General features: G+C 44.2%; 1 protein-coding gene across 4 annotated transcripts in view; it reads left to right on the top strand.

The window, feature by feature from the left end:
- Gak (cyclin G associated kinase) overlaps nt 1–19,256 on the top strand; it is a 63,520-nt gene that overhangs the window by 21,884 nt on the left and 22,380 nt on the right. For all 4 annotated transcript variants that reach the window (XM_085836990.1, XM_021161777.3, XM_085836992.1 and 1 more), the window contains 11 exons: nt 1,015–1,150; nt 1,540–1,652; nt 3,630–3,714; nt 5,051–5,174; nt 8,504–8,553; nt 9,092–9,240; nt 10,006–10,128; nt 11,108–11,241; nt 15,739–15,933; nt 16,356–16,473; nt 16,906–16,985. In XM_085836990.1, the coding sequence (XP_085693116.1) occupies nt 1,015–1,150; nt 1,540–1,652; nt 3,630–3,714; nt 5,051–5,174; nt 8,504–8,553; nt 9,092–9,240; nt 10,006–10,128; nt 11,108–11,241; nt 15,739–15,933; nt 16,356–16,473; nt 16,906–16,985 (1,307 nt within the window). The remainder of the gene's footprint in view (nt 1–1,014; nt 1,151–1,539; nt 1,653–3,629; nt 3,715–5,050; nt 5,175–8,503; nt 8,554–9,091; nt 9,241–10,005; nt 10,129–11,107; nt 11,242–15,738; nt 15,934–16,355; nt 16,474–16,905; nt 16,986–19,256) is intronic.

Raw genomic sequence — 19,256 nt, 5'->3', positions numbered from 1 at the left:
ATGATACCTGTTTTACATTGTGCCTTCCTTGCTTTGACCAGAACCATCATTTTCTTAGGGACAGGGACATCAGCCCCCGAGAGTATTCTCAGCACACAACGCGACCCCTCTAGGTTCATCTAGGTATCTGTATAATGCTACTGCCTTTGTATACAACCCCAATCCCTCAGCACCCCCTGTTCACATTGGTGGGTGTGGTAATTAGAACAAACCACAAGAACGGGTCAGTCCTGTGGAAATTCCCAGTTTGCCTCCATGCCCTTCACACTGCCCAATAAAAAGCTGTGACTTATCTGCATGGAGCTCATCATTGGTGTCTGCTGTGCCCTTGTGTGGTAAGGTCCTTAGGGTGCTTACCCATCTACAAACCTGTTTTTGAGTAGGAACTGTATACTTTTGAATGGAGTCTTTTGATTTGAATAGCAATAGCATAGGATTTATTGCTGTGACCTAGAAAGTTCTTTATGTTGGAAAAGGTGGGAATCTTCCCATGGAAGGAATTGCTGTCACTGGCCCATCTTGCTAGGTTGACTTTTTAAATTTTAAATTATGTCTATGTATATACCTGTGGGTAGGTGTGTGCATTTAAGTGCTGGTGCCAAGGAGGCCAGAGGCATTAAATCTCATTGGAACTGGAGTTACAGGTGGTTGTGAGAACCAAGCATGGGTGCAGGGAGCCAAACTTGGGTTCTAGAAGAACAGTATGTACTCTTAACCATTCAACTACCTCTTAACGCCCTAGGTTGGAATTTTTTTAAGTTATAACCAACAAAGGACAACAGCCTGATTGGTGCCCTTCAAGGTCACTAAGAAGGGGCAGCTCTTTTATACCCCTCTGCTGGTGACCTTGTCCTCTGGGTCCCTCCTTCCCTGCCGGTCCCTGTTGAGCCTGTGCCCTTTTTTCCTTGCACGGTTCCTCCCCACTCTCAGCACTCAGCCTTGGTTCCTCTTGCATTTTCTCATTCAGTCTTTACCCTGTTTCTTACACCGTTCTCTCATCTCTTTCCCCCACAGGCACTGGGCTGTATCTTATACCTGCTGTGTTTTCGGCAGCATCCTTTTGAGGATGGAGCAAAACTTCGGATAGTCAATGGGAAGTATTCCATTCCTGTGAATGACACTCGTTACACAGTCTTCCATGACCTTATTCGTAAGTTCCTGTTATGAATTTGCTTGATGCAGAAACTTGAGATGAACTTCCCTGTTGGGTTTTAGGTGCTGCTCACCCATTGGCTATGCAGGTCCACATTTGCCTCTATCGTTGCTGTTCTGATAGCATTCTAATGGGTGCTTTTTCATAGAGTTGCCCACTTGCCCAACCTCTTGATAAGCTTATGGTATTCTAAGTGGCCACTGCTGATAGACATGTTTAATTTCTCTGGTCATCACTCTGTCATTCTCTCCTTTGCTTCTGAAGTCAGCTCTGTGGATAAAGTGTGATCTTTGTTCTGAAACTCTGCAGTAGCAGGAGGTGCTGTCCAGCCTAGTCCCACAGCTGTAGGTGATAAGGGACTAACCTACACTGCTGCTTTGCCATAGGTGCCATGCTAAAGGTCAACCCAGAGGAGAGGCTGTCCATTGCTGAAGTGGTCCGGCAACTGCAGGAGATTGCAGCAGCTAGGAATGTGAACCCCAAAGCTCCCATCACAGAGGTGAGGACATCATGAGGCTATACTGTTCATGCCTAGGCCTTTGAGGTACTATGATTTCTTGGCATTAGCCGGATGTCTTCATCTGGTCTAATTGAAGTCACGGATCCTCACAGGCTCAGGGCTACCACACCAAGCACTCCTGTGGGTCCTGGCTCAGGTGGTCTTGAACTCTGGACAAGCTCACCCAGATGAGCCAAAAGGGTCATTCTGTCATACTGTCTGGTCTGGTTTTTGTTTGTTTGTTTTGTTTTCTGGGTCAGATGATGATTGTTACTATCTACGTACATGTCACAGTTTTGACGGTCATGCACCAGCCATGGCTTCGTGGTTGCAATCATCCCCAGGCTCAACACAGGTCCAGTGCACATAGTTGCTGACAGTACTCTGCCTTATGGGCTGTTGGACTGAGGCACCCTATGGTTGTATGTATTTGGGAAAAGCAGGAAGTCCAAGAAAGCATTGTGGCCAGGAATACTTTTTTTTTTTTTTTTAAAGATTTATTTATTTTATGTAGAAGACACTGTAGCTGTCTTCAGACCAGATGAGGGCGTCAGATCCCATTACAGATGGTTGTGAGCCACCATGTGGTTGCTGGGAATTGAACTCAGGACCTCTGGAAGGGCAGCTAGTGCTCTTAACCGCTGAGCCATCTCTCCAGCCCCAAGACTACTTCTTAAAGCAGCCACAAGTCTAGCCCACACTCTCAGGGCCCAGGCAAGTTTCTGAGCATGTCTAGGAGTTCAACATTCATATTCATTTTGCTGTGATAGCTCATGGCTCAGGCCAGAGTCTGTGGTCCTACCTTCTGGGTAATTCCTGACGTGAGGCCTTCTCTGAATCAACCTGCAGAGACTGGATATCTGGTTCTGGTTTTGTCTGCTTCCTGTTTGTTGGTCTTTTCACCCCTGGAAGCAGAGCTTCCTAAGGGCTGTTGATGTTGGACTAGTTAGCAGGGTGACTAAGGTCTGTGCTGCTAAAGGGTTAGGGTCGAATGCAGAAAAAGGGCATCTTAGAGATACTGGTCCGAGTCCTCATCCGAGCATAGGGATCTTCAGAAGCAGTGGGTAGAAGAGGTCTGTTATTCCTTTAGGGAAACCTGCTGATAATATCCTTTCTGTTGGCATTAGGGAGATCCCAAAACTAGGAACAGGATATGTTTTAAGAATTTGGGTGTTCTGAAGATGGCAGGTAGATGGTAGGGATGTTTTTGACAAATTTCTTTGAAAATCTGGATGATGGTAATGGGTCAGAGAGACAAAGTCATTTGGGGTTGGGAGTTGCTTTATGGCAGGGCTGCCTGGGGCCTTGTCTGTTACCTTTGGGCTTTTACCGAAGTGTTTGCTAGCTGTCTTGGGGACCACAGGAAGGCAGGAAACAGAACTGAGGGCCTTGTTCTTCATAGGGTGTCAGAGAAGTGTTGCTGGCTAGTGAAGACACCAAGAGTTTTATGATTGTAGTGTTTATGGAGCCCGTGAACATGTTCTCTGGGCTAACCAGCTCCTTAGACAGTATGCACTGTGGGTTGAGTTCAAAGAATAATGCAGGCTTGGTCCAAGGAGTTGTTGGAGGAGCCCACACATCACTAGAACCATAGGTGTTAGGGTTCTGGGCTACACACTTGATACATTTGCTCAAGATGGTAGAATAGGAGGAAATGAATATGAAGAACAGATTCTATGTCCATAAAGGTTTAGCTATGTCTTGATAAAGATAAGGGTGTTAACATTTAAGTAATTATCACTTCTTAGGTTACCATGAACCCTGAATGTTGTTTTAGAGCTGTGAATGGAAGTTTTATTTGTTTTCTTCTAGTCCTGCCCAGACTTCTAAGAACTCACTTTCCTTGCATGTTAGAGTTAAGCAGATAGAGGTTTGCCCATTTAGCTTGTTCATCAGCTGAGGGCACAATGCTAAGTACAGTTGTAAACTAGCTTTGGCTTTTGTATGAAGCTGTCGCCATGTTTTTGAATCTTATAGCTGCTGGAGCAGAATGGTGGCTATGGAAACTCAGGTCCTTCCCGAGCACAACCACCTTGTGGGGGCCCCGTGAACAGCAGTGGAGGTAAGTGCCCCAACCTACCCACTGTACTTTCCCTACAAGGATGTCTACTATTATTTACTAGGTACTCAATATGCATCAGAGCAGATATCAAAACCCTGTTCCTGTGGGGTTTTTATCTGGTATTGGCTCTACCATTCTGTTGTACTCAGATCTTTTGAGCCATATACTCAGGATAGAATGCAGAATTTGACAGGGTATTTTCACTCAGATCAACCGAAGGGTTGTTAAAGCAAGATCCAGGACAGACCAGCCTGCAGCCACCAGTTATCACTGTCCCATAGGAGTTATATTAGCACTTCTCAAAGCAAGTATTAACTCACCTACCATTTAGGATAAAATGGGATAAGTCTTCCAGGCATGGTTGACCATGGTCTCTAGCTCCTCTGTAGTCTACACTGTGTCTTGAACATCTGCATAGTTCAAAGTCTATGGAAATAATCCTTCTTAAGGGAAGATACCTTTTCACTCTAGAGTATGTCCCAGAAATTGAGCATGAAAGCCAACTCTACTTTAGACAAGGTCAGCAGATGATTCCTTAAGGTCACAGAACACTAGAGGTGTCTATTAGGAGGAAAGAAGGAGAAGAGAAGGGGTCATAGGAGCTGGGGTGCAGTGGGAAGGGTTGAGGACTGTTTCTGCTAGTTTGAGAGAACCAAGCCATAAAACAATGTCCTTTTATCTCATGAAGACTGGCTGCCTTGAGAGCACTAATGAAGGAAAGGAGGATTCTGAAACAGAAAGATGTTCATGGACTGATTGTCCTTAGTTTCCTTTTTTGAGATGTCAAGTGCTAGCTTGAATCCGTCTCTGGATCTTTGCTTCCTAGAGAGAAGGCTCTTGTCTCCTGTGGTTGGCTACCCCAGTGTCTTGGTACTTCAGGTCCTTACTCTGTGTGCCTAGCATGTGTGGTACAGTTGTGGACCATGAGGAGCAGGTTCTGGGGTGTCTACTTTTGCATCATACTATGTGGGTTCATTGTGGGGCTGTTGAAAGCCTAAGTAACATGTGTTAGCTCTACCACCACATTCTGTGGTCTCAGAGTCCACTTTTGTGGGCTTCACCTGCACTCACTTTGGGAAGGGTATCATGTCCTGCAGTTACCACCTTGAAATTGTGTTCCATAGTTGGTACAGTTCCAGGCAGAAGCTTGGTCTGACATGTTTTCACATAGCCTTCTTTGCCTCCATCGGCCCTTTAGATTTCTGAAATGGCTGGAAACAACAGGTTAGCACCTGCTAATGGGAAAGACAGTTCACTGGTGGGTTGGAGGAAGTTAGGGGAAGCAGTGGAGCTTCTTGGGAGCATACTCTTGACCTACTTTGGCTCTTTCCTATAGTTTTGGCTCTGGCAGAGTATGACCAGCCCTACGGTGGGTTTCTTGATATCCTGCGGGGTGGGACTGAACGGCTCTTCACCAACCTCAAGGATACTTCCTCCAAGGTCATCCAGTCTGTGGCTAAGTAAGTACGAGTAAGTGTGAGGACTACCCTGTCCTATCCTGTCCTGTCCTGTTCTTCGCCTGTGTGGGGACTCCCCAACATAGTGTTATATCCCCACTGTCTGTTAGACTTGAACCTGGAGCCTTGCCTTAGCTCGTTTTCTGTTGCTGTGATAAAACACTGACCAAAACCAGTGTAGAGAAGAGTGGACTTACTTTGGCTTTTAGGTTTAAGTTCATCATCATCAAGGGAAGCCAAGATAGGAACTCAAAGCAAGAAGCTCTGGAGGTAGGAACTGATACAGAGGCCATAGAGAAATGCTGCTTACTGACTTCTTTCTGTGGCTTGCTCAACCTGCTTTCTTATGTAGCCCAGGACCACCTGCCCATAGGCTAGTCTTATGGAGGCATTTCCTTAATTGAGTTCTCCTCTTTACAGATAACTACAGCTTCTTTCAGGTTGACAAAACAAACAAACAAAAACAAAAAAAAACCCAAACAAACAAACAAAACAAGACAAAACCAAAATCTAACAATCACAAGTCTGAGACCCCTGTCCCTGGGACCTGATAGCTTTGTACAGCATCACCTCATGATCTCCTTAGCTCTGCCAGTATCTGTCATGATAGCACTATTCTTTTTCTTTGGTATCAAATAAATGAAGCAGTTGCAGAGCAGTTCCTGCCTATTCTCATTATTAGAAGTCAGTCACTATCAGACCTGACCCACAGTGGGTGTGAATATGTGCTTCAAATGAATGGCCCCAAAGCGATAGTGAGTTGAAGCACTGTGTTGAAGATTGCTCTATCAGCTTTTCTAGAGGTAGCTGTGACTGAGATACCTGGCCAGTCTCACTGGCTCTTGTCAGTATGGATGCTCCTACTGCCCAAGGATGCCTGCTGCTGTAGTAAGCACCATTGGATCATAGTATTTGTGCTCCCCAAACTCCTTGGGTTGGTGAAACATCCTTCCCTTTTTTGTTGATGTTGTTGTTGGTTTTATGTTTGTAGCCTTAGCAGTTGTATATGTGTGCCTGTGCCAATGGAGGAGTGCACATGAATGTGCTACATTTTGGAAATACAGATATGTGAACATGCATATGCATGTGCCTTCTGTGTGGAATATATGCTTAAACCACTAGGCATGTCCAAACTTTTGATATTGTGATATGATCTCTGTATTAGGGTTCTTTAAAGGAATAGAGCTGATAGGATATATATTATATATTTATATATGGGGTTTATTAGATTGATTTACAGGCTATAGTCCAGATAGTCCGATAATGACTGTCTCATGACAGAAAAGCCAATAATCCAATTAGTTATTTAGTCCACATTGCAAAAGGTCTAATGAGGCAGTTACTCCAATGTCACCGTTTGGTTCTCTTGGGTCTGCCCATCTTTCTGAATATAGACTTAGGCATACTTTTCCTTCTTTCCTACTTTCAGATGTTTTCCAAAGCTTTCTGTAGTACTTTTTGGGCTTTTTTCACTTTTTCAAAGGCTTCAGTTCCCACCATATGACTGCTTGTCTGCCATATTCCTGACCTCCATGCCTAACTCAAATGGCATGGCCCTCTTTCTTACAACTATTAGCTATAATAAACTTTAAAACTGAAGCAACTTGTGATGTTTTAAGTAAGTTTATGATTCTTGTGTCGAGCTTTATTCATAACTATCTTTGAGGCTGCATATAGCCTGTGGATTAGAGTAGACATGGCTGATAAGAGTTCCATAAACTCCTATGTTTATTAAATTGACTTACATGTAGCAGCAAACACCATCATGTTTTGACTATATCAATGAAGATGCCCGAGTTTGGTGACAGGTGGCAGAACTGGTCACTTCAGGTTGTCTTGGTTACCTGAAGCTGCTGGATGTCTTAGAAGCCACGGTCTGGGTTACTCTTGTCTCTGCTGAGTACAACTCTAATTCGTATACCCTTGCACCTGTGCCCAGAGTTGAACTGTCAGGGTCCCTGGATTTTTCTTAAGTGGATCAGAGGTTAAGGTATACTGTGTAGAGCCCTAAGTGATACTCAGTACCCGTTGTGTACCAAGTGTCTTAGGTTTGCTTTCCTATACCTGACCTGATGCTGGGCACACTTGTCTTCCTTGAGGGACAGCTAGGTTGTTTTCATGCCACCATTTGCTGCATATTTGCAACCTGCAACTCTTTACCTTTATGGCCCTGATTGATTGGAAAGTCACTATGTAGACAAGGCTGGCCTTGATCACAGAGATCAGAAATCTGTCTCTGCCTTCAGAGTGCTGTATTTAAAGACAAATATCACTGATATCTGGTATCTTGGATACTATTGGGTTATTAATTGTTTTTGTGAAGAAATAGATTAGAACTAGTTAGTTCTGATCTGTGACTTGTCTGTTTAACTGCCTTTCGCCACAGAAATGTTAGCACCAGATAAGGCTGCATTTTAGTACATCCTGGTTTATGCCTCAGGGAGTCCTGTGTAACTGAAGTGAACCTGACTTACACAGGTTCAAATGACATTTTAAGGTGTTAAGATTGCCTTAATCAGATTTTACATTAGTGAATGTACAGTGTATGTCTGTTCTTTTTTCCACCTGGCTCTCTGTAATGGCCCCATAGTGACTCTGCTGATGCCAGGTGTGCCTACCTCAGCTCTGTCTCTGACTTTCCTGTCTGACTTCACTGCCCAGCTATAGTGTAGTACTGAAAATACTTATGCAACAATGTTCACCCACACACACACACACACCCATCTCCCTCCTTTCCAAGGAAACTTGGCTGTTCTGGCATAACTGTTTTTTTGAGAGGAATTGTAGAATAAGTTTGCCAAGTTCTTGCAAAGTTAGTTAGATTTTGATCTATATTTTTTTCAGTTGTGTAAACCAACTTAGGGAATTGGTTTCTAAGACTTTTTGGTGGCCATGAGCAGTAATATATCTTGCTCATTTGGGATGTCTTTTTTTCCCTTCCAGCAGTGTCTTCTGTCTCCTTTCGGATCTTCATAGGGCACAGGGTGTGCTCTCTTGCGTTCTTATCCAGTCCCCTGGAGCAGTGGAATCAGTGGCTGATGCTACTTACTGTTCTGCTTTAGTTACTGTTTGTCAGGATCAGCCCTCAATGTTTTTGCGTTGGAGAACACTTCAGAAAGCAAAAGATGGCTGAAGCTTTTCCCTGGGCTGCTCTCTTCTGCTTTTATTCCACTTTTCATTGGTTGTCAGCTTACACAAGACATGCACATGCACACTACGTAGAGGATACAACCTGTAAGCAAGGTTACCTCAGTATTCTAGGACGTAGGCTCCTCTTAAAGTTTTTATAGCTAAGTGTTTTCCATTCCAATTGAGTGTTCTTTCTGTTCCAGCTATGCAAAGGGTGATCTGGACATATCTTACGTCACATCCAGGATTGCAGGTATGTCTAATTGGATGATAGACATCTGTAGGGGATGTAGACAAAGGATCAGTGGAAGTAGCCAAGGTGCAAGGTGCCTCTTTAGCTTCTTTGATAGCCATGGATCCGTCTGAGGTTTGACCTGGAGAATTACCCCAAGTGTGGAGGGTAGGTTACATATATTGAGTATATTTCCTGGTCAGTGAAAAAGACAAGGCCAGTGTCAGCTTCTGGTGTGACTGGAACTCTGAGGATACAGAGAGAGTAATGGTAGGACCATATACATTTAAAAACGAGGTAGTCTAGGCAAACTGTAATGAGAAAAGCTGGTGTTCCTAAAGACCATGGTGTATATCAGGTAACTGCGAAGCTCTCCCAGACATCTGTAGTTAACTTTGTAATGTTTCCCATACTGCAGTTTATATACATCCCACTACATAGGATGGGAGACTTTAAGAGGATGAGAAGAGCCTATGTTTGGCCAGCTACCTGGCTGGGAGGTTAGCCCAGCCCAAGAGGGCAATCCCCTAGTGTCTAACTTTGGCCTACTTTGTTTCAGTGATGTCATTCCCAGCAGAAGGTGTGGAGTCTGCGATCAAAAACAATATAGAGGATGTGCGAATGTTTCTGGATGCTAAGCATCCAGGACATTATGCTGTCTACAACCTTTCTCCAAGGATATACCGGGCTTCCAAGTTTCACAACCGGGTAAGTGGCCTTGAACTCTTCTTTTATGATTTGAGCCATTTTCCCCACTTAAGTACAGTTTTAAGTGATGGAGCTGCACTAGGCTGATGTGGACAGTGCCAGGCAGCTGCAGGAAGCTGACCATAGCAGCTGCCAGAGAGGCTAGGGCTTGAGGTGTGGCCAGGGGTGGAGATATCCCAGAGTTTAAAGGAACCGTTACACTATGTGTGCATGCGTATGCACACACACACACAGAGAGAAAGAGAGAGAGAAACCTTGAGAAGAGTTTTGCTTCCCAAGAAACTAGGGTGTCTTTCTCCCCTTGGCACAGGAAAGGTAGTTCTTTGTGCAGCATCAGTGAAACACTCCTATGGCACAGGTCACTCCTAGCTAAGAGGGATGTCAAATGAGAACCCCAGCTGAGGAAGATGCTCAGAGTTTCAGGCCACCACATTTATAGAATCAGGCAAAAAGGACAATTTGGGGACGGGAAGAGGGGGAGGCTAAAGGTATCTGCTGTCAAGCCTGACAACCAAGTTCATTCTGTCAGGCTCACATAGCGGTGGAAGGAGAGAATCAACTCTTATTAGTTTCCCTCTGTCCTCCACATACATATGCTCTGTGGCACTTGTGTGTATGCATGTACATGGGCACACAGAGGTTAAAGAGAAAGTTGTTTTTAAAATGAACAGTGTTGCAGGCAAAGACAAAGTGACCCTGTGGATATGCCAGCCAGGTTCCTGGGACTGTGCAGAAACTTAGCTGAGTGGACTTTTTCCCCTACAGGTCACTGAGTGTGGCTGGGCAGTCAGACGGGCACCACATCTCCACAGTTTGTATACTCTATGTAGGAACATGCATGCCTGGCTCCGGGAAGACCACAGGAACGTCTGTGTTGTGCATTGCATGGTGAGTTGTGTTAGATGTATATACTGAACCAAAGCAGCATTGGTCCTGGGTATGATGAGGGAACACTAGCCAGAGGAAGACCTCTGTGCTTGGAGCTTTGGGCTTGATGGACACAGACCCCTCCCTGGTGGTTCCTGCTTCCATGGAATGAGTAGCACTCATAAGGGCTCTTTTCTGGTGATCCAAGCAGCACATCCAGCATTGCCAGAATCTTGGAATTTTTACCTTAAGTTTTCTTAACTACATAATGAGGGAGAAAGACTTGGATACCTTGCACACAGTGTGACATCCAACAGGAAGTACACTCAGGGCTCAGCTCTGCTTTACTGCAACTGTGTTTTGACTTTTTGAGATATGGTCTGGCTTTTCTGGAACTCACTATGTAGATCAGGCTGGCTTCTAACCCACAGAGATTCATCTGCCTCAGTTTTCCAAGTGCTGGAGTTGATGGCATGTACCACCACATCTGGCACAAGTGTAATGATGAGTACGATGGACCTGGTAATACTGGCTGGTAATCTCAGCTACTTGGGAAGCTGAGGCGGAAGGATCACAAGGTAAATGTCAGCCTAAACAACGTAGTCAGAGCCTGACTCTTACTAAGTGAAAGAGCACTGGGAGTACAGCGCTTAGCTAGCATGTAAGAGGTCCTAGGCTCGGTTCTCAGTAACACAAGTGTAGAGAAAGGAGATGATAAGAGGTCTCGGGGAAGGGATTGAACATGGTGAGGCTAGAAGGCCGACTTGAAGCTGACCGGGAGGTTGGCCTGTAGACTTTGCTAATGACTCTGTTATCTTCTGGGCTCTGAATTCTCATTGCATGAAGCACATTTATATATGTTCCTAAATGTATCCTAAACAAACCTAGCATTAGCTCCTTCCCTTAGCCACGTAGATAGTTAGGTTTATAGGAGCTGTTGTGAGTCCTCATCCTTTCTGTGTATGGGCCTATGTGTAAAAGAAGTGTTTCTTCACTGTAGGATGGGAGAGCTGCGTCTGCTGTGGCAGTCTGTGCATTCCTGTGCTTCTGCCGTCTCTTCAGCACTGCAGAGGCTGCTGTGTACATGTTCAGCATGAAGCGCTGCCCACCAGGCATTTGGCCATCCCACAAAAGGTACCAGGTGATCCTTGCTGGGGTCAATGATGCCCACAGCTCTTTTGGCCCTGAAGTGGTGCTGCCTTCACTGTGTCAGACCTGCAGTCAGGTACTCTAGTTTGCTGAAGGCCAAGTTAGTATCACTGTGGTTTCTAGCTCATCCTCAGACCTGTGCCCACAGGTACCTAACAAGTATAAGCCATAGTTGGCATTCAACTAAAACTCTCAAGCTGTGATGGCTTCTGACTTGTGGTGGCAGCCTCCTGTTGAGGCTTGGGTACCAGATATTCCAGTGAATGTGTGAACTTTATGTGGCCACTTGTTCTGTGGGATCTAAACTTATGTGGACTTGGGAGGTTATTTGGTAATGCACTGTGAACCTTCACACTTTCAAAAGTGAAGTGTTATTACCCTGCTTCTCTGCGGTCACAAAACTGTATATAAGACTCACTCAGACATTCCTGTTGCCATAAGTAGGTCATTCACCTGCAGTGTAAAGAAATCAATTTCTTTTGTTTTTCCTTTTGTCTTTTGACACAGGAATCTACTCTGAAGCTCAGCCTGGCCTAGAACTCACAGTGTAGGCTAAACTGGTCTCAAACTTAGGCCAATGCCCTCGTGCTGATATTATAGATATGAGCTGTCATGTCTGGTTAAGAAGCAAAGTAATGTGGTCTGCCTAGCTTTGTCCCCTTGTCCATTCACTATGGCACTACCACATTTACCAGCTATGTCCATTCATGTATTTACTATTTCCCTAGAGCAAGACTTTCATTTGGAAGTCCAGGTCTAGCGAGGCACTGTCCATCCAGCATAAACTCCCTCTGTCTTAATGAGTACTTGGAAAACATGGATCAACCTCCTCTCTGAGAAAGTGGGTGGGTGGAACATCAAACAACAAGCCAATATGGATGCTATTATGAGGCAAAGGTCCGAGCCAGTAAGGGGCTCCATATTTGTCAGTGGGAGTAATTAGTACTCTTTCCGATGTGCACAATTCTCTTATGAATGGGACCCACCTTAGTTGCTTACTGCCTGGTTGGTAGAGTCATGACGGCAGTGCGTTCCTCAGGTCACATGAGAGTAGCTTTGCATCTGTGTCCCCATTCTAGCCTCTGCTAGGGGTGGCTGGAAGGATTTCAGCAATTGAGCTCTTAGCTGTTTTCCACATGTTGGGTCCTACTGGGCAGGAGGTGTGAGCAGCAGAGATACTGAGTATGTGAAGCATAAAACAAGACAATGTCTTTGGTACTCTACCATGAATCCTCGGTTCTCGTGGAGGCACAGTGACATAGTATCACTCATGTCCTAATAGTTACTGCGGCAACTTCATATCTGTCCGCTTTAAAACCCATTGTAAACTGGGACCCTCATGCCATCAACTTGCCCTAGATCTAAAGGTCACTGGGGAGATGAAGCACTTGCTGTCAGGACAGATTTGGCTGGATACCATATGAGAAGACTCAGAACACTGTGGTGGTCACGGGTAAAGCTTTGGGGTATTGTAACAGTGTCTGTGCCTTAATGTCTATTCTCCACAGTCTCCAGAAAACAAGGGGAGGGAAATATATGCATTGTCTGGCCCTTTGGGTCTTGAGAGAAATAGACAGAACCAAAGAGTACATTGGAATTCAGAAAGAAATTTAAAATAGCTGATGAGTCTGCCAGAGACCCTAGCAAGGAAAACAAAGAAGATTGAGATGTGTGTACATAGTAGTAGTGTGAGAATCTCAGACTCTTGGGTAGACTCTAACAGGAGTAAACCAGTGATCTGAAAGACAAATCACCAGGTGTTGCTCACCTGAAAACTAACAAAAGATCAGAAACCCAATGGTTTGTTGCAAATGACCAATCATTTGTAAATGAATACCAGAGGAAAGTTAAGTGGAGAACGAAACACTGAATACACGAGCATCTCCAGGATTCACAGTGCTACAGCTACAGCCACAGGCCCAGGAATCTCTGAGAACAAGAGCAGAATCCTTGCATATTCTCTTACTTCATCCTGAGTATCCTAAACACAGACAAACTGAGCCAGCGAGAAGGAAGCCACTTGCAAGAAAGGATGAATTATAGACTGTCAGAAACCCCTGGCCAACAAATGAAGAGTTCCCTTCCCTTCCCTTCCCTTCCCTTCCCTTCCCTTCCCTTCCCTTCCCTTCCCTTCCCTTCCCTTCCCTTCCCTTCCCTTCCCTTCCCTTCCCTACCCTACCCTACCCTACCTTATCCTCCCTTCCCTTCCCTTCCCTTCCCTTCCCTTCCCTTCCCTTCCCTTCCCTTCCCTTCCCTTCCCTTCCCTTCCCTATCCTCCCTTCCTTCCTTTCTTCCTTCCTTCCTTCCTCCTGTTTGTTTGTTTGTTTGTTTGTTTGTTTGTTTGTTTGAGACAAGGTCACTCTCTACTTTGCCTTGCCTGTCCTGGAATTCACATGTAGACTAGGCTGGCCTTGAACTCACAGAGATCCTACACATCTTTTTTTTTTTGAGATACGTAACCTCTCTATGTAACCTTGTCTGGCTTGGAATTTGCTATGGAGACCAGACTGGCCTCAAAATCTTAGAGAGCCTCTCAGCCTCAGCCTCACACATGTTAGCCTTAAAGGTGTGTTCCACCATGCAAGACATGAAGATTGTTTTAAGCACAGTGATTAATAAGTCAGTGGAAGAAAGGAGATGAATGCATTAAAATGTTTATTTAGCCAGAGTGAATTAAAGAAGAAAAATGAAGCCAAGAACATGAGTAGAAGAAAATACAAATTTTAGTCCGTGGCATGTTGGCATTGAGAGCACAAAGACTCTAAGAGCTCCAGTCAAAGAGCAAGGATGTGGGCACTGAGGAGATAGGTATGCAGCAGCAGAGAGCAGCCTGCATCAGTGCCCTGTTGCTGTAGGGCCTATGGATTGTCCTACACACCAACAACAGGTCCTTCTCTAGTCACAGGCTGCATTTGGGGGCCCAGCCACATTGTCAGGGGAAGATTCAACCTCTGACATCCAAGAGAGCTTGTTTCCCCTTCATTTTGGCTCTACTTCAAGACTCAGCTGTGCATACCCTCATTCCTTTTGCCTTTGGCTAATCATCACGTGAACATAGACTTAAGTTTGTGGCTTCCACACTTTCCTGTCTCCTACAACTGAGACAAGTCTACAGGAGAATTGCTTACCTTCACCCGTGTTGGTTGAAGAAGATAGCTGATTCTCATCCCTGTCCCCTGCCAGAGGACACACAATTGGTGGGAGGGAGCCTGACACAAAGATGTCCCACTACATCACTCCCCAAAAGAAAGTAAGAGCAGCTCTATCATCATTCAAAAGAAATTCAAGTTGAGCATGGTGGTGTATCGCTATCATCTCAGAACTGGAAAGGCAGGAGCAGAATGACCGTAAGTTCGAGACTACCTAGACTGCAGAGCAAAACCCTAGCTCAAAAAACAAACAAAAACAAAACAAACAACCGGGTATAGAGGCACATATCTGTAATCCCAGTGCTTGGAAGTCAGAGGCAAGAGTTCAAAGCCAATTTCAGTTACATAAGAAGTTTGAGGCCAGTCTGGGTTATGTGGCTTTTGTCTTAAATCAAAATTTATATGATGTGGCAAAGCTAGAGAAATGGCTAAGTGTTTCAGAGTACTTGCTGTTCTTGCAGAGAAGACCTGGGTTCAATTCTTAACATCCACATGGTGGCTCACAACTATGTACAGCTCTAGTCCCAGGGGCTCCAGGTCTTCTGGTCTCCCAGGGCACCAGGTTTGTGAGTGGTGTATAGACCAGTATACATGGAGACAAACACTGGCATACATAAAATGAAAATAAATCTTAAAATGATGACATAGACTCCTAGCATCTTTCTGTCAGTAGTCAGTAGAATAAGTACACATAAAATCAGTGACTCCATAGCATTGACTGACTGCTGTAGAATATTTCACCATAAATTGAAAGATATACTTCTTTCAAATACATGTGAAACATCAAAGCAACATCATTTTGAACCATTAGTTAAACCTCAACAAATTTGGTTTTGTTTTTTGAAGACTCTGTGTGTGTGTGTGTGTGTGTGTGTGTGTGTGTGTGTGTGTGTGTGTGTGTGTGTTCTGGAGATAGAGGTCATTGTGAGCTGTCTGATGTGGGTGTGAGAATTAAACTTGGGTCCTCTAAAGAGCAGCAATTAGTCTTAACTGCTTAGCCATCTCTCCAGCCCCTAAATTTAAAAAAGAAAAATTATATTGAAATTATACATGCAAAATATGTTCTCAGCCCTAAGGGATAATAAGACAAGAAATCATTAACATAATCTAGAAAACACTAGATATTTTTAAATGAAACTTCTTCTAAACAATCATAGATGAAAAAGAAAATCTCAAAGGATTTAAAAATATGGTATCAGATTTTTGAAGAACATTTAAAACCTTCAAAGGGAGATTTATGGCATTACTTATATTTGAGAAGGAAAAATGTCTGATGTCTCTGTCCCCTGAGGAATTATCACATGCCTGGGTGACAGGTGCATGTCTACCTTAGGTACATTGAATATGTATGTGACATGGTGGCAGAGGAGCCCATCACGCCCCATAGCAAGCCAATGCTGGTGAAATCTGTTGTCATGACCCCTGTGCCACTGTTCAGCAAGCAGAGGAATGGCTGCCGACCATTCTGTGAGGTCTATGTTGGAGAGGAGCGTGTAACCACCACATCCCAGGAATATGACAGGATGAAGTGAGTACAGATTTGGGATTTCTTATCCCTTGTTGTTTTGAGTCTGCTTGCAAACTTCTGAAGCAGAAAGTACCTTGTATTCTGATTGACCTGTGCTAGGTACAAATGATTTCATGTTGGGCTGAGGGTGGTGAAAGAGGAGTTATGTACAAGAATGTATACACTCAGGAGACAGAGGCAGGTGGATCTCTGAGTTCGAGACCAGCCTGTTCTCCAGAGCAAGTTTCAGGGCAGCTAGGGCTACATAGAGAAGCCCTGTCTCAACAAACAAACAAAAAAAGAGTGGCTTCTTGGAATAACTTGGTACATAAACATCCAGAGAAGGTATGAATTCAAGTGTTTGGTAACATCTTAGAGCTCTCATTTTGTTTGTTTGTTTGTTTGTTTATACTTACATAAGCCAATGTCTCAATGTGTTCTAGGGAATTTAAAATTGAGGATGGCAAGGCTGTCATCCCCCTGGGCATAACAGTTCAAGGAGATGTGCTCATCATCATTTACCATGCCAGATCCACATTGGGAGGGAGGCTGCAGGCCAAGGTGAGTGGTACTGTGTGGTTTGGCCTCTGCGTTGACCTTACGACCCAGTGAGCTATAAGCTATTGTTCCATAAGTGTTTGTGCCAGTCTTCAGTGCTCACAGGGCAAAGGGGGTTTTAGCCTGAAAGGTCCAGAATTTCCCCATTGAGCATAAGCTGTAATCTTCATAAAGAGCTGTCTGTACTTAGTCTCGGCACCTCTCCTGCCTCAGCCCAAGCTGCTCTAGCCCCTACGTAGGCATCTTCTCTACTCTCACCAAGCATTTGGCAGGGCCCAGCCTCCAGATAGTGTTACCCTATCTGTCCTTGAATTCTGTTGAGAACAGATTAGTTGGACCCAATCTGGCAGCTTATATTCTTGGGGAAGAACTCTGATCCAGAGTTAGTTAGTTAGTATGCACTCTCAATGGGTTCTCCTGCTGGTCTTCTTGTAGATGGCGTCCATGAAAATGTTCCAGATCCAGTTCCACACTGGCTTCGTGCCTCGAAACGCAACCACTGTGAAATTTGCAAAGTATGTTGGTGTTGCACTGTGCTGCTGTTGGAGAGGGACAGGTACCCAGAACCACTAGCTGAACACATGCATATGGGTCAGTCAAAAAAAAAAAAAAAGGCTAGCAAGTGAGAGACCTACCACGTGATGCTGACTGTAAAGCTGAACCTGGGCCCTGAGCCTGTTTGTTTCCTGTCCCTCACAGTTTACGAAGGACCCAAGTTAGCTCCCACTTGGTTCCTGATACCTTTGGACTGACCTTATGCATTTTTTTTATAGAATTTAGCCAGTTAAGTCTGGATGTGGCATAACCTGTGGTGTAGCAAAGTTTACGCTATATTTGTTTCTTTGCTCAGTACAGAGTTGGGAAATAATGTTCTGGTCCTACCTTCTAGAAACTTGGTCTGCTTTTACAGACAAACATAGGAGCAAACACTACAGAAGAATGACTCCTTAGGTGACAGGACTTGTGGGATAGTGATGTGTATATTGGGTTCTAGCAATAGGCTCTAGCTTGTGGTACACAGCTGGCATCACTGACCACTTCAAGGTTGTTGGTATAGCCTATAAGCATCATGATCTATTTTCAGACTCACCTGTGTGGGTCTTGCTGGTGGACTCTCCCCATCATCAAGCACATTCGTCAGCCCTGGGTAAAAGGAAATGAGGGTTCCAGGCATGAGCAGAGAGTGACCAGGGATATGCCCCCTGGCATGTTGTGTTCTTGTTCTTTGTATTCCCCCAGTGGAAGCACTAGACAGAGCATACCACAGGTCACAACTCCAGGAGACCATGTAGGTGTATATATGATGTTTGCTAATCTCTTGCATTTGTATCTTTTTGATAGTAATGCCTTACTCTTTATTTGTTTGAGACACGGTCTCTTACTCTGTAGCTTAGACTCATACCAACTATGTTACCCAGGCATGTTGATCCTCCTGCCTCAGTTTCATAAGTGCTGAGATTGCAGGTGCCTCATTCTTTTTCTTGCAGACAGTAATTTCTGTAGTTTTAACCACCATAGAAGCATGGTCAGTTTTTTGTTTTGTTTTGTTTTGTTTTGTTTTGTAAAAGACAAAATGATTGAAGACCAAGAAAATGGAGGCAGAAGAGTTATATGATTCAGGTATTAGAGTTAATAAACAAAATTTTTTAATAGTTCTGATTAGTATTGCAGTGGTTTGAATGCCTCCACCAAGTTCATGCTGGAATTTAATTCCCATTGAGAGTTATTAAGAGGCCTGGTGACTTCATCTGACTATGCTGTCTGGGTCTTGCTTTTGGAAGGCTCTTAAGATTAAATGAGGCCATGAACATAGGACTGTAGTTTATATAAGAGGAAGAAGCCTGGGATAGGACACTGTATTTGGCCATATGAGGCCCAGAGCCAACTAGGACCCTACAGTGCTTCTGCCAGTCAAGACACCTTCACCAGATACAGCCCCAGTCTCCGACCTCTCAGCCTTCAGAACCATGAAAAGCATACGCCTTTATTTCCTCTGAATCAGTTATGATATTATTACAGCAACAGAAAATGGATCAAGACAGTATATTCAGGAAATCAAAGAGGGCCAGCAAGATGGCTCTGAAAATAAAGGTGCTTGTTAACAAGCCTGATGACTTGAGTTTGATTATAGGCACCAATAGGGTGGAAGGAAAAATAGCCTGTGCAAGTTATTCTCTGACTTCTTAATTCAGGTTGTAATGCTTGTGTGCATGCACACACACACAAACAAACTAAATATATTAAAATATAATAAATTTTTAAAAATAAATCAGAGGTGAAAATGGAGCATTTCAGCAGACCTAGAATGTGGAGACAAGGTAGATAAGATTTCTAGAACTGAAAACACAGCTGACATGAAGAATGTGGGAATTGTCTTGGCAGCAGAACAGTCACAGTTTATTGTAAAGATATATTCTTTAGACTGAGCACAGAGGAGGTGAAGAAAGACTGGATCTAAAAAGACAGATAAATGCCAGGTCTGAAGGCAAAGGAGAAGAGCAGATTCAGCTCCAGGAAAAATAGCCAACATCTGCCAGTGAGGTGTCAGGGCTGTACATACCGCGCAGTGTTTGCAAATAACAAAAAGAGAAACCCTTGCTTCAGAACATAGTTAAATTGCTGAAAGCACCTGGTAGGGAGATGTCATGATTGTCATAGTGGCAAGGCTAACATCTGTCAATGAACTGAAGGGCTAGTAGCCAGAAGTCAGGGCAGTATCATCTTAGGAGTGATGGAAGTATGAAGATTCTGTATCTAGGGAAAGTGACCTTGTATGGTGTGATTAA

The sequence above is a fragment of the Mus caroli genome, unplaced genomic scaffold (genome assembly GCF_978045245.1).
Source record: "Mus caroli unplaced genomic scaffold, Mus_caroli_1 scaffold_4, whole genome shotgun sequence".
Taxonomy (NCBI): domain Eukaryota; kingdom Metazoa; phylum Chordata; class Mammalia; order Rodentia; family Muridae; genus Mus; species Mus caroli.
Note: the sequence above shows the minus strand (reverse complement) of the source record. Positions and strands in the feature narration are given on the sequence as shown.